This window comes from Coloeus monedula, assembly GCF_965178545.1.
Source record: "Coloeus monedula genome assembly, chromosome: 6".
Lineage (NCBI taxonomy): Eukaryota > Metazoa > Chordata > Aves > Passeriformes > Corvidae > Coloeus > Coloeus monedula.
Genome location: NC_138786.1, coordinates 2022020 through 2037767, shown reverse-complemented (window position 1 = coordinate 2037767; position 15748 = coordinate 2022020). Strand labels below are relative to the sequence as shown.

At 42.0% G+C, this 15748-nt stretch overlaps 1 protein-coding gene across 1 annotated transcript; it reads right to left on the bottom strand.

The window, feature by feature from the left end:
- Positions 1-1269: 1269 nt before the first annotated feature.
- Positions 1270-12996, bottom strand: FBXO3 (F-box protein 3). Its single transcript, XM_082284110.1, has 11 exons — positions 12864-12996; positions 10865-10954; positions 10245-10408; positions 8564-8678; positions 6739-6943; positions 6404-6449; positions 5239-5323; positions 4462-4584; positions 3942-4057; positions 3419-3609; positions 1270-2354 (listed from the first exon to the last, which is right to left on the bottom strand). The coding sequence occupies exons 1-10, from the start codon at positions 12971-12973 to the stop codon at positions 3422-3424; spliced, it is 1242 nt and encodes a 413-aa protein (XP_082140236.1). The 5' UTR covers positions 12974-12996; the 3' UTR covers positions 1270-2354; positions 3419-3421.
- Between the last annotated feature and the right edge of the window lie 2752 nt (positions 12997-15748).

The window sequence follows — 15748 nt, the reverse complement described above, 5'->3', positions numbered from 1 at the left end:
GGACATTCCCATGATTCCAGTGACCACAGGAAGCGTTTGGCAGCTGCATGCATTGGAGTGACAGCTGCCCCACACCAGTGCCCAGCCAGAGCAGTGAGGTGCTGTCTGCGGCAGCGGGACCTCGACTCAATTCTCTGCTGCTGCTCAGTGAACATTCCCACAGGCCAGCAGTGCTGCCAAACATCACCGACTCCTTTGTTTCTGATTTCACATTGATCCCATGATTCCATGATTCACGCTCCTGGAATAACCTTCTGTTTGGGAGGGGTGAGGAGAGCCACGGGTTTCAGCCCCACTTCAAATGCACATCATGAGGAGCTGCAGCGCTTCTGGCAGCTCCAGGCAACACACCCTGTGCCAAAATAGCTGCCTGAAGCAAAGAAATACCCTTTGCCCTGCTAAAAACACATTCATGCTCAGAGCAGGAGCAGCAATCCCTCAACTCCCTCCTCACTCCAGATCCCTCTGCCACCAGCTGTGCCCAGAGCTGAGGCCTCAAACCCTGGCACCACAGCGCTCAGGGGCTGAAAGCACAGCACTGTCCTTGATCTCCCAAAGAAAGCAAGAATTCCAGCTCATCTGTAACAACCCAAGGGAGAACCACTCCCTAAAACAGTAGGGAAAAATAAGTGAAATTGCCAAGAGTTGGCAGTGTTTGTGTAGAGTCCCATGCCCTTGAGCTGATTCCACTGCACTAGAACATAGAGATCCTGGGAGGAATCCTCCCAAGAATGGCCTCCAACCATGAGGGTAATCTGTCCTTGAAAACACACAGCCCTGCAGCAAGTTCTAGTTCCACTAAAACCTTCTTTTACTGATCCTTGACAGAACTTTTGTGGAAATTTCTTGTCCCTCACAGGTAATACTGTGATAATCCTCAAAATGGCAACATTTTGCAAGCACTCCAGCAATGCTCAGTGCTATTCTGACTCCGGTGAGGGACAACACAAGCTGGTTTTGTTTCTGGAGATGTTTCACCTAAAAACTGTTGTAGGGATCAGACTCAGTGTTTGTTTTTCTACCTTGTGCCGCTGTGGAAAATGCACCAGGAGAAAGCTGAGCACATGGAGAATCCAATACCTGGGCTTGCAAAAAAAAAAAAAAAAAGAGAACTCTGCAATTAGTCAAGAATGGAAAATTTGAGCTGGAACCACAATATGCTGGTCTACCTCATAAAACCTACAAATTCCGGCTGTCAAAAAGAAGAACTGACTACCCCAGTGCTGGTCAAAAAATTATTGCTCAAGTTTTGGCAAAAACAGTCCCATGTAGCACTTGAGAACAAAAAATGCAGTTGTTTATTAATGACAACAGAAACAAAAATGATAAAGCAAACAGATACTTCTTTAAATATAAATTTTCTAGTCATCTGCTGTTCTGCCAGCCTCCTCTTTTTTTTTTAATTTAATTTTTTATTCAGTTACAAAAATCCATCGAGGGCTCAGCAAAACATGATACATAACATAAATTTGTCACCTATGACAACAGCAAACATCATGTAAAGAAAAAAACCTCAAAACATATTTACAAATCCATACTCTGTAGTCATTGAGAAATTCCTCAAGTTAACGAGTGGCAGATTATGCATGGACACTACATTCCCAGAGGCATTATCCAATCAGAGTCACTTAGCATAAAATCAAGCTGACAAACAGATTGTCTAAAAATAAGGCCAGTTTCACTCCTAATTTATGCATTTTGATGACCAGAATTTTTTGCTGTTCCTATGTTAATAAAAAAAAAAAAAAAATAGCATAAGAGCACCTAATCTCACCCAAATGGGATATTCAGACCAAACAGCAAGTTTCATTCTTAGCAGGAGCTATCCAGAGCAGAAACTCATGAGAAAGGACAACAGGATACAGCCTTTTTTGCCATCTTGTCTACTGCTAATTTAAAATGCTTGTATAGAACCAAATCCCCACACCGTATCTGCAGTATGATCATAAATAGGCAATACTTCAAAAATGTAAGATATGATTACCCTGGACTATCACGCTGTTTCACACTTCAGAAAAAAACAAACAAAGCCCAAACACCTTCCTCTTCCCCTCCTTCCAAACCAGGGAAACAGAAGTTATACTCCAATGAATATCAGAACTGGCACCAACATCCATGCTAGTTGCCCTGATGTGCAACAGAGTTCATTTACAATAGTGAGTAACATTCTTATGCACTAGCCCCAAAGGTTTCAGCTTCTGCAAACAGTTTGTTTGGGAAAAAATCCCATTAGTGTGGCATGGGCAGCATCCAGAGGGTGCAGGAAAGTCCAACACTCTACGTCGATCTCGGGAGTCATCAGTGCCTGTGGAATCTTGGTCTTCATCCACTGCAGATTCATTAGGATTTGTTATCTAATAAAAAACACACCCAGGTTTAATTAAAATCTTCCCTTCCAGTTAGTTGTAAGAAAGCACTAACAATTGCCTAGAAAAATCTGGGCTGCATTATCACACAGCAGACATTGTGATCTTTGTCCTAAAACCAAGTTTAATTTGCAGCAGAGGTCATTTTGCTGAACTACTTGACCTTTCACTCCCCAAGGATCCATTGGGTTTCAATATTCCATACCCACAATTATGGAAAGCCACAGTTCAGTACCTCAGCTGCACCCATTTTCTTGATGGTTTAGGTTGTCTTTACTAAAGAAACTTAAAACCAAAAGGGTTATTACCCTTCTACCATTTAAAACAGGGGTGGAGCAACAGAGAAAAGGAAATTATTTTTCGGGTCAGCTGAAGGGAAGGAAGTTAGAGAGGAAGGCAAGTACAGCTCCCAAAAATGTGAGAGAATGAAGAGATGTCGTTTTCTGTTAGAAGCACGACATCTGCTGGCACCTGCTGTTAGAGCCACTGGGAATGAGTGTCTGGAATCCTGGGAAAAACCTGAGATAGTGTAAAAGCAGCTGCCTGCTCCTGAGGAAAGCTCATGGCTCCTCAGTGCTTGCACAAAAACTAGGGATAAAATAAATCAAGAGCTCTTCTCTAAGTGTGCCAGAGAAAAGGGAGAAATGATATAATTAAGCCACAATCTCCAAACTAAAACTACGTTATAATTAACAGCAAGTGAAGTATCTTGGTGATTTGCAAAGTCATTAAGTGACTTTATGAAATGCACTTTCAGCAAGAACTAATGCACATCACAGACTCTACAGTTTTTAAACTGTCATTAACTGGAGCATGTGTCAATAGAGCAGATACATTATTATGGCTAAAATTAATGAGTGTGGTCCCACCAAGGAGGGAGCTGTGAAATCCAAGCAGCTCAGGCAATGCCACGTCTGCAGGCACAAACGAGGAGCTCTGAATCGCGGGGCATGTTTTGTATGGAATTAGCAATATGAACACTCTTCAGCACTGTAATTTTTGTCATTTTTACAATTTGGGCGTTTGTTTTGGCCAACTGCATCTCTGCTTACCGTTCATGCTGTAGACACCTTGAATGTTGGACACACCATATGAAACCTAGGGATTGTGACATTAAAGAATCTGTCCTTGTAGTAGAGGCAGTGGAAGGTGTAGTACCCCTCCATGTACCCAGAGGTTGTGGAAAACGTGGTACAGCTGGTGTACTCATAGACTTTCCCTGGGCCGATGACTGGGAACTCCCCTGTGGGTAAAATATTACATCACAATAGTAAGGACTGATGGAGAACTACAATTCAGCAGTTGCTAAAGGACTTGCACTCCACAACAGACTCAGGCAGATCAATTTGTATGCCAGTGGATGCATAAATTGATTCTCAGCAATTACTGATATTAAAAAAAAATGGAGAGGGCTTAAGTAGCAGGATGTCCAGATACCCCTTACAAAACAACCTGTGTCCCTCTGCTTTGGCTTTCATCCCTTTTTCTCTGATTTTGATACAAACCACACAACCTGACAAACAGAATTTTAATAACAAGTACATTAAATACTCGCTCCAGTAATTTTTCACTTACCAACTACTCCAGGACCTTGGACTTCTTCCACATCACCCTTGGCATTTGTTATTCTCCAGTATCGACTGTCCAGCTGACAGGTCTTCTCAGGAAGAGCATCTTTGGACATTTCAATTCTAGAAGCCAGAGAACATACTTAATGCATTCCTTTCAAAAAATGCTGTAGTGCCCTTGGGATCACCAAGTGAACTGGGAAAAGAAAACACTCACTAAGGTAACCTCGGTAGCAGGATCCATCTCTATGCTTCACTGTCTGTTCTTTACCCTTTTCTAAGTCACAAGAGCTGCTTGTAACTTCTTTCCCCCACCCACCACTGTATTTTAGCAATTACTAGCTTGACTGGTACTTCATGTAATGAATCATAACTTCAGGTAATGATTAGGATTATTTTATTAAAAAGTACAGCATGCTGTGCACATCCTGTTCATTTCAGAACATTTCCGAATGCTGTGCATAAATTTGCTGTGAACATTCCATAGGTCTATCCTGCATTCTAAGAATTAATTCAGTTATTTTTACCTGATTCTGTAAGTGAAGAAATAATGTGGTGGATGTACAGAACTGAGTTCAGGTAGAAAAGAGGTGGACACAGACACAGTAATATCTTCTGTGGTAGCAACACATTTTTTATCATGCACATACCTACGGAGAGGAGAGCATTATCTCTGCAAACAGCTCTGCACATTCGATACAGAAAACTAAACACACAAGGTAGTTATCAGTAATTATTAATATTAATAAACACTGTTTAAATAAGGCTGTGTCACTATGCTATTAAAAAAAAAACCAACCTAAAAACTCTAGCAGCAAATTTATTTACAGATCCAAGAACTTGGTTCTGCAGCATCCCGGTTTAACAGAATTAAGGTTCTTGATTGTATTTAGAAGAAATTTCAAGTGCATGAAGATTCAAACACCAGAACAAGTCCTGCTTATTTACATATTTAAGAGACTAGTTAGCTGAAACATTTGTTTTTTTAATAACTTTGAACAGTCCTGCAGCAAAAACACACTCATGGCCCAAAGAATAAACATCATGTTGTTTGCTAAACTTCAGATCACTTATAATGCAGAATTCCAGTCCCATAAACGCAGCTACAAGCTCTGAAGCTTCTGGTTAAAAAAACAAAGTTGCTTTAAGCATTCTGGTTTACATGTTTATTTTCAGTAGTTTCATGGGCTTTCTCCTCTCCCCACCACCAGCTTTTGTATCTGATGCCCAACACTAAAGAGGTGAGCGTGCTTAGAAGCAGCACCAAAACCTGGCACTGAGGTTACAAATCCCAGTCACAATACCTGAAAATCTGGTCTCTGATGATAGGATAACCTCCAGTTACAACCTCGTGTACATAGGATGTGAACCATTCCAAGTAAGATGTACCTAGATGCCAAGGAAGAAAAGCATTCCTAAGAATGGGGAAATTTACCACTAAGCACATTACAGTAAATACTTCAAGGAAGAAGTTTAAAGCTTGGATTATTTTTATAGCAAACTCTCAGGCTTACTGAGATGAGTCAGTCAATCTTCCAGTTCATTCTACCAATATGGATAATTTGGAGAAACCAATCAAGAACCAAAGAGTTAAGGGTGCATCCTCCAGAAATGACACAGCCAACAAAGAATCTCTTAGCTATGTATTTCACATCATAATCAGGGTCTTCAGTGGTGTGTCTCATCACTTGGATTCCATATGGAAAGCTTCTAAGGAACACTGCAGAATTTCCTCTCCTTGAAGAGAGGGATAAATCATAGACACACTCTGCACTCCTCTACAACCTCAGAAGAATAAGGCTGTTTGTCATTCTGGGATTTTTATACACTTGCAGCCATTGTCTGAGAACAGCTTTTCATACACCCACAGCCATTATTTTGGAACAGCTTGATTGCTAAGCACACACTCAAACTGTCACATTTAATTCTCAAAGAAGAGAGTTTCACATACCAGCTCTCTGCACAAGAATTTCTCAGCCATAAATATTCCAAGCATTGCAATACAGAGTTCAATAGAAAAGTACAGAGTTCAACTGTTTGTCAATATTAGTGATTCAAAACTGGATTGAAGCTGAGCTAGCAAGAAATTATTATCCTTGCCTTCCCTGATGTGTAATCAAGTAGTCCCACTCCTGTTAGATTAAGTGTACTTACCACTTCTTCCTTGGAGCAGAAGCTCTGTGTGCTGTCCTTTGATCTTTTGGAATTCTAAGGGACTCCAAGTTTATTATCCTCCCTTGTACCATTAATCCACAAAATGCAAACCTTGTATAAAGTAGCTCTGAATGGAGGAAGTGGATCTATTTACCTGCCACCTTCAAAATGCCAAGCGAAATGCTGTGTATGGAACTTCCCCTCCACCCCACGCTAAGCCAAGATTAACCCTTCCAGCCAAGTGGAATACTTCTAAATATGTTGGATGATCCCACACTGACTATTTCATTTTGAGTATTTTATCTGAAGTGTTACCTGTAATGAACATAACAATGGCAGATGGTTTGCGAGCCATTTGGTCCTGAAAGAGAAAGAAGTTTAAGGATGTATTAGAAAGAGAGCACTGGACTTTCAGGGTTAAAATTCAAATAGCACAGGGAACACTTTCCCTGTATTCACCAAACCTGAAGTCTGGCTGCTTGACACATCACTGTAGTCCCAGTCAGATCCTCAGACATGTAAAACTCACACGCCTGTCCCCCCGAGTGCTCCCATGGTAACTGAATTTACAGCTTCAACTTTCCACTAAGGCTCATGCACTACCAATCATCACAAAAGTACATTGGGGAACATAAACACATCTTCCTTACTGGACACTGGTAAAAGATCTCGTATTTATTCCGCCCCTCCACGCTCTCCAGAGCCATGTATTGACTGAGGCCAGTGTGGATGCAGAAGGTCAGGGGCAGGCACTGCTTGAGCCCCAGCCTCTGCTGGAAGCCGCCAGCCGCCGTGTCGATGTCCAGCAGGTCTTCAGAGCGGTAGTGGTTTGACAGGGCCATGCTTCCCATCAGACTTGGAACAACAAAAACAGGGAACATAAACAGGAGACACCACTCACAAGGCAAAGCTGGCTTTTAATCTTCTGGAAACTGCGTCTTTCAATGCTCTAGATGTACACTGGGCTTAGGTGAAATCCAAGTCAAATATCCATATGCTGAACTAGGTTATTAGTTCACATCGTCATCCTAGCTTTGTGTAAGCATCACACTCAGCAGTCAGAGGAGCACACAAACCTGAGTGTACACTCCACACTCCCAGCTTGGGAACAACAGGGAAAGGCAAATGAGATGTAAATTCCTGCAGGTGCTGAGTTTCCACTGGTGTTATGAAAGCAGTGACTCAGGTGCAAGCTGCCACATGTCAGCATGCTAAAAGCTGATCCCATCCTGGCCAACAGGTTCCATTCCTCCTTCTCCTTAGGAAGTCTTGCCTGGAATTAGCACGTTCTACAGAAGCAGTGCCAGTATCCCAACACAGAAACCTGAAGCATCTAACAAGGATGAGTCCCACATCGCTTCCATTTCTGATCTAACAACTTGCTGCACAAACTTCCACTGCCTACACCTGATCCTCCCAGTATTCATCCCCCACCACTGGGACCACACCTTCCCCTGGCAGCCTCTCTCCAGGCTGGAAGACTACCCCAGAGCCTTGTATCTGGTCCTGCAGCCCTTCCATAGGCACACCATTACAGGAGAGGCTTCGTGGGAGTGAACCAGTAGGAAGAGAGGAAGCACACAACCTGCAGAGCACCATTTGAAATCTACAGAACTAGGGCACCTATCTTCTCTCTAAAAAATTTTAAAGTCTCTCCTGGAAAACAGAACTAGAAATCATCCTTATGGTTTCATAAAACAGTTTCCTATATCCCTTCTGCACATAAAACACTCAAATTGGAGAAAGCTGCACCTTCTTTATGAGTGAAGGTTTTGGCAGAGCAATATGAGTGCATTCCTCCCTACAGACATTGCAAAGATTTGCTGTAGTTTTCCATCTTTTGCTATTGTTTGCAGCACTTCATCAGGTGCTTCAAACACCTAATTTTTCTACAGCTGAAAGACCAGAAACTTTGTTTGGTCATCGGCCTTCTAAGCTTAATGTAAAAGGGAGATTTTCACTGCTGAAACTGCATGAAATCATAAAATCTTCTACTGAGAAAACTTAAGCACAACTGACAATTTGATTCTACCTTAAGATGACTAACTGGCTTTAAGTCATTCCCTAACCATTTTAAAGAATAAAGGAATTATTAAAGAACGAAGGCTGAAGAGTGCAAGGGGCTAATTTACTCCTGTAATACAAAGCCAAACTTCAGGGGAGCAACTTGCAGTGCTATGATTAAAAGTCTAACAGCTGGAATTTGAGTTGCTGCAAAAAACTGACAAGGGTTCTCACTAGGAAAAAGGGAAGTGTAAGAGTAAATTGAGCAATTAGAAATCCATGTTGGGCTTCCAATTACTTCCAAGATTAGAAGACGGCCAATTCTGCAAGTGTCACTTAAGCGGTGACTCAGTCACAATACATTTAAATGCTTCATTTATCCTGTTCAGGGGACATTTCACCTTTTAATAAGTGAAGTGCTGAAAAAATACAAAAGGAATTAATACTCGGTAAGTAGTTTTCAGTCCTTACCCTGGAACAACCAACTTCTGCCCATTGTGGATACGGAATGAACACCGATAGTCATCGGGGAGTTTGCAGCGGATTTGTGCTTCCACAGCATCCAGATCTTCCTCCCTTGCACTCTCTGGAAAAGAAAGGATAGTTCAGGTATTTCAAACACAAGGCATGGAATCTGTAAATGCCCTCATCCAACGTGGACTCAAGTCAGTATTTGGTGGCTTTATTGTATGCTGGGTGGTACACAATGAGTATCACATAAATTTGAAAGGAAAATTATGACATTGATTATTTAATACAGCACCAAGCTCAGTCCGGTGAAACCTCAATAGGCCTGAAAGCAGCAAATATTTATAAAGTGAAATGAACCTTTTCCCCACAACACTGCCAATAACAGTCCCAGTTATGGCTTCCAGGCAGTATTGATTTTACTCTTTCATCACCCTAAGGGTTGCTTCTTTCAGTTTCCAGTTCAATCAGTGACACAGAAATGTTGGCTGCAGCCAGCATTCACTTGGAATCTGAACCAATAAATGGGCTGTAAAAGGGGGATTTTCAAATCAACAACAGAAAGGGGTGGAGAAGAACTATTCTTACATTTCCACATGCACTTCAGGGGGGGTTCCAGCACCCTCACTTCCAGCAAAAATCAACTGGGTGGCCTCTGTGGTCTGTTCCAAACAATTTTTTTAATACCCTTTTCATACTCATTATCTGTTTCATTAACAGGACATAAATTAACAATTCATTGAAACAGCATCCCTTACAAATGGTATGAAAAAGGCCTAAATTTTATCTAAAACCTGCCATCATTATGTAAGTGTGGAAACCAGCCATTTGAAATCTGTTTTTGTCTTTCTGTACCTAAATAAAAGCTTCACATTCTGCCTTCAAAAATACTTAACAAAAAGTAAGAACCCAGCACTATCCAAGCAAACCAAGAAAATGCAAGATTTAAATAGGAAAGAGATAATCTGTCTCTTAATATTGTCTCTTAAGAGATCATTTGGCTCTTAATTTCACAGATCAAGTTGAATTAGACATCATGGTCTAAAAGTCAACTTCATACAGAAAACTGAAATGCAGCTGAAAATGTAAAAGCTTTTTTGTCCCCTATACCAGAAATCCCCAAACTGATTGTAGCTGTGATTTATGACCTAGAACACTGGAAGTACTTCAGGCATTAAAATACAAACTGAAGCTGAAAACAGAATCTTAGTGGGGATTAAAAAAAAGGAAAAACTATTGTTCCACCACTGGACTACAGTAAGACCTACAGAAAAAAATAAAACCCAGCAACTTCCTTTTTGTTTGGCTTCAGATTAGAAGGTCTGCTTTCATGTGACACTGTTTTCATTGGGTCTTACGAAAACCTCACAAATAAAATCACACCAGCGCATCCTTGAAGTAATGGAGCTGCTACACTAAAAAATAACAAACAATAGGTCATAGCAACCTAGAAGTGTGATAAAGACAGACCGGTCACTAGAGAAAAAATATCATCTTGGTTTCAGAGAATCTATGGATCAGTAGGAACTGGGCAAGGACTCTGTCTGTGCTTCCAAGGGAGAGCACATCTACCTGACTTTCAGGACTCTGCTAATTAAGGCACACACCTTTCATGAAAGCAGCATGAGGCTTAATAACAGGCAGGGCTGGGTGAGCCAACCCACTCACAGGTGTGCCAGGGTACCTTTCAAAGAGCTGATCATGCGAGGACACCACTGCCCCAAGTATTTCTCCAGGTCATCCCAGGCTTTTTTCAGCGTGGCATAGTAGTGGATGTATCTTCCTAAATCAGCATAGGTGCTGGTGAAGATGGCTTTCCAGCTCTGATTCCGTCGGCTTTTCTCCTCCCTGAGGGGACACGAAGAAAATGCGTTCAAATGCCAGCTTCAAGAGCCTTCTAAACCCAAGGAGTTGGTATTTGTTATTTGGCAGGAACAGGATGCATAACATTAACCCAGGAACACTCTGTGCCATGTGAAGCTACACAAACTCAATTAATTCCAGCATCTATTCAACAGCAAGTTGGAACAGAATTAGGAAACATTTGGGGTACTTAGGGGAAAATTTAGAAACAATACTCCTTTACACAGAGTGCCTTCTGAACAGAGCTCTGTCTAGCAGTGAATCTTAGAGCTGGTGAAAAGCTAATTCACATCCTTCATTACTCAGCTCTTCTTAGCTATGGAGAAGCTGAAAAAGTATCAGTTGGATAAGCAGACAGTGAGATGGACTGAACATCAGCTGAACAACATGTCTCAGAAATTCATTTTCACAGGAAAAAAGACTTAAAACAATCCCACTTACTCAGAAATGAGCCAGTATTTTTTGCAGTGTCTTTTCCACAGTGGATCATGGCTTGACAGCTGATTTAATCTTTGATTCAAATAGCAGCAACTATAAATATAAAATCATTACATTTGATTGCAGCAAAACAAACAGGGAGAAATGCTGTATCACACATCACACTATCATGAAATAAACACACAGTTTGAAAATGATTTAGCTGTCCTTTTAGAGTTGTGCTTACAATGGGTAAAACTCTTCATCACAGCTGTGTAAGTCATGAACTACTTTTCCACACACTTAGGAACTGGCAGCAATTAAGTACTTTTGTAAAGCAGGTCATGCTGTAGACCTACACCAAAGTAAACAGTGCCTGAAAGATTCCAGCATGACTCCACCAGTGGAAAGCATTCCAGTAGCACAGGCTAGCTATGATTTAAGTCCCTTTCTTACCTGGATGGTCAGGCTCTGCCTGATCTTTTCCACAGTAAGCTACAGAAACTATACAGTTTGAGTATATAAAACTTACTTTCCACTTTGAATTGTTTAAATAACAGACTCTGAAGGAAGTCTCCAAAAGGTACCATCAGTTTAGATGTGGCAACATCACTTCCTCTGGTAGCTTGTTCTAAAGTGACAAGTGTGTGTTTCAAAGGCTGTGATTAACACCTAAATACTCCACATGAGGGTACCAAACAAGGTGCCAGTTGCTGCTTTTTTGGGGCTTTACACACTGTTTAAACTAGAATTGTGTTAGTATCTCAAAGTCAACCTCAACAAAGTGATTTTCCTGTATTCCCTGATATTACCCTTTCCATCCACACCCCCACGAACACATTCATTTTACACCTGGACATCTGGCTGTGCAAAAATTTCATTATATGGGGATTTTTTTATATTTTTGGGGGGTGGGGAACTGAAATATCCCAAAGTCAAAAAGCCCTTGCAGAAATCTATTGTATTGGTGTTTATCAATCAAGCCTGTAATTTCTGGAAGGGAGTAAGTCTCCACAGCATCACAGGAACATGTGGCTTCAAACGTGATAAAAGTGCAATTAAAGCCATTCTCATTAATTACACAAACAATGGAAAAGTTGACACATGAACAAATATCTAAGGGCCACCGTAATAACTGTTACAGCTTTTGCTTATGCTTAAACTCTTTTTTGCTGATATCCTAACAGAATTCTCCCTGATGTCCTGTCATTCTTGACTAATATTTATTAGGGGGAATAGAAAAACCCAAACCAAACTCCCCACATTTTTGGTAATACTCTGTTTTCTTACACTTATTCCTCCCTCTTTGATTAAACACTGTGATTTCAACCACTGCCAAACCTTGCACTTGTCTGATGAGGTTTTACCTAAAACCACATTTTCATCTTCACTGTATGACTCACAACCCTTCAGCCACCGATCCCAAGAAGCACCTGCCACTTTCATTCACGTTTTTCTCCTTGAAAAGTCACCGTATTTCATTTCGTTTGCTTTTCCTCCAACGGTGGAGTACATTTACTAGCAACAAGACCACCCTTTGTTTGCCCGTAGAAACACAAGTTTCGGGGAAATACTGGTCTTACAAATCTAGATACTGCTTCATTTAGGTACAAACAAAGCCAGCATATAATGGGGGGAAGAGAAAAACAAATTCATTGAATGGTTTGGGTTGGAAGGGACCTTAAAGATCAACCAGTTCTCCTGCCATAGGCGGGCACACCTTCCGCTAGATCGGGTTGCTCCAAACCCCGTCCAACCTGGCCTTGGATACTTCCAGGCATGGGGCAGCCACAGCTTCTCTGGGAAACCTGCGCCAAGGCCTCACCACCCTCTCAGTAAAAAGAGACATTTCATTCAGTTAGAAAAATGAAGGTAAAAGAGGGGAAAGCCCGCTGCTGCTGGAAGGGAAGGGTGCTCAGGCCGTGTCCTCCATACAGCGGCTCCTCCGCAAGCAGCCAAACCCCGCATAGCCGGGGAGCGCTCCGCCCGCCGCGCCCGTGTCATCCCCCCGGGCCGCCCGTACCTCACCAGATCCCGGTAGTCGAGGAAGCTGAGGATGAGCAGCAGCGGGTCGGTGGGGAGCTGCTCCAGGCTGAGGGGTGAGGAAAGCTCCGGGTCCGGGGGCGCCGCCATCTTGCGAGACGTCCCCGGGACGCGCCGCCCATCGCGCCTCCCTCCGCCCCGCCGGGGCAGCGCCTCCCGAGGGCGGCGGCGTCGCGGCGTCCGCGGTACTCCGAGATCTGCCCTCGGAGCTCTCAAATGTACCCTCAGAACTCCCAAATCTGCCCTCAGAGCTCGAAACTCAGCCTTCAGAATTCAGAACTCCCAAGTCAGCCCTCAGAAATCCCAAATCAGCCTTCAGAACTCAGCCCTAGGAACTCCGAAGTCAGCCCTCTGAACTCGAAATCAGCCTTCAGAACTCCCAAGTCAGCCCTCAGAACTCAGCCCTAGGAACTCCAAAATCAGCCCTCAAAACTCGAAATCAGCCTTCAGAACTCAGAACTCCCAAGTCAGCCCTCAGAATTCAGCCCTCAGAACTCAGCCCTTGGTCTCCTGAAAATCAATTTATGTGCCAAGGGGTTTTGGTCAGGGAATGGTCTGCTTTTCACAATATCAGCTTCTTAGTGATTTAAATGGACAATAATAAGTGGGCAAAACTGAGGCCTTGAGGGGAAGAGGTGGTTTGGGGAATTGGTAGTGAGAAAAAAGCTGAGGTCCAGAAAATTTGTGTTGTTATTATACTCAAATCTCAGCCCTCGGAATTCAGCCCTCAGAACTCGGCCCTTGGTCTCTTGAAATTCAGCTTATGTGCTAAGGGGTTTTGGTCAGGGAGTGGTCTATTTTTCACCAGATGAGCTTTTTAGTGCTGTAAATGGGCAGTAATAAGTGGGCAGAACTGAGGCAACTTGGGGAATTGGTAGTGAGAAGGAAGCTGAGGTTCAGATAATTTGTATTGTAGCTATACTTAGCCCTCAGAACTCAGCCCTCGGTCTCTTGAAATTCAACTAATGTGCTAAGGGTCTTTGTTCAGGGAATTTTTACTTTTCACAAGATCAGCTTGTTAATGCTCTAAAAAGGACAATAATAATGGGGCAAAAGTGAGACTCTGAGAAGAGGAGGCAGCTTGGGGAACTGGGAGTACAAAAAGCTGAGGTCCAGGAAATTTATATTATTATATTCAGCCCTCAGAACCTGACCCTCAGAACTTAGCCCTCAGTCTCCTGAAATTCAACTTACGTGCTAAGGTTTTTGGTCAGGGAATGGTCTACTTTCCACAAGATCAGCTTCGTAGTGCTCTAGATAGACAACAATAAGTGGGCAAAACTGAGAATGGGAAAATAAACTTACTGAGTTGAATATAATAAAAACAAATGTGTTGCATCTTCAGGATCAGGTTTTATAGGAAAAAACCATGCAATGTGCGACAGCTGCACAGAAAAATAGACGCTACTCTTTTTATGCCCCTCATTTTCAGTGAGTTAAATATTCTTATATGAAAGAGGGAATTATTTCTTCTGCGTGATTTTACACTAGAAATCCTTTTCTTTTCTGTCTTGTTTTTTGGGTAACAGTAGGATTTTAATGAATCAATTCATTGTTGTAGCAACACTGCTCAAATAAGAACTGGAAAAAGGAACAAGGAGGTGGTTTTATGACTGCACTATTGCTAGCTGTTGGGGAGATTTTTGTCCTGTATAATTTCTGTAATTGTAAAGTTCCCCGTAGAGAAGAAAACACAATAGCAAAAGTATATTTTAAATGCTAATAAAATGATATTACTTGTGTTTCTCCTTGGGTTTGTAGCCCATGAAAATCTAGTAATGCAGAGCCAAGAGAAGGTCCATATTTCTTTATTTCTGTCAAGTTTTGCCAAAAGCCTGGATAGTTTTGCTTCTAGCACTTGCATAGATCCAAGGTGTTACTCGAGGGCTTAGGCAGTGGTGAAGATGGAGGTGGAGGAGCTATTGGAGTTAGTTATAAAAATTGATTGTCACCCCTGGTCAGGCTAGAGGCTCCTCCAGTGCAGAAATGGCTGGCATTTTACTTTCCTAATGGATATCCTAACAATTATGAAAAAAGCATAGTAAAACAGAAATATCTCTTCCTGAGACTGAAGGAAAAAACCAAAAACAACAAAAGAAAAAGCAATCAACCAAACGAAACCCACAGAACCTAAAGCAAACATAAACCCACATAAAATTGTAGTTTTTCAATGTTTTACCCACAGCAGCCTTCGCATTCTCCATCAAATAACTGACAGCTACAGAAACTATGACACCAGTAAGTCATCATGGAATTTTTCCAGCTCGGCCTAGACATAAAGGTTCTTTTCCACTTTAATAATGGAGCCTAATTTTTCTTCCATTATCACCAGTCATGGAGCCCAAATGGCCAAATAGATCAGAGGTACTCATCAGGCTGCAAATTTCTCAGATTGCTCAGCGCATGCCATGTTTAATCTGTGAGAGATGATGAGGCTTTTAGCATCTTTCATTTATTTTTACTTCTTGAAAATCTAATGAAACGACACACTGGGGATCTTCACCACCGGGTGCTGAGTCTCTGGATACTCGACTAATGTGCTAAGGTTTTTGGGAATGGTCTGCTGTTCACAAGATCAGCTTCTTAGTGCTCTAAATGGACATTAATACATGGGCAAAACTGAGGCTTCGAGGGGAGGAGGCAGCTTGGGGAATTGGTAGCAAGAAAGAAGCTGAAGTCCAGAAAATTTGTGTTGTTATTATACTGTTCTTATTGGGTTTGTTCTTTGCTGTAGCAAAGATGCAATAAGGTCAGGGCTTCACAGGAATAACCAGGCAGTGACCTTGGCTTGGAAATCTGATCATGTAAAATTAGCCAGAACACAAGGAGTGACTGTAATAAAGAACACGGAAGGGGCAGGGTAAG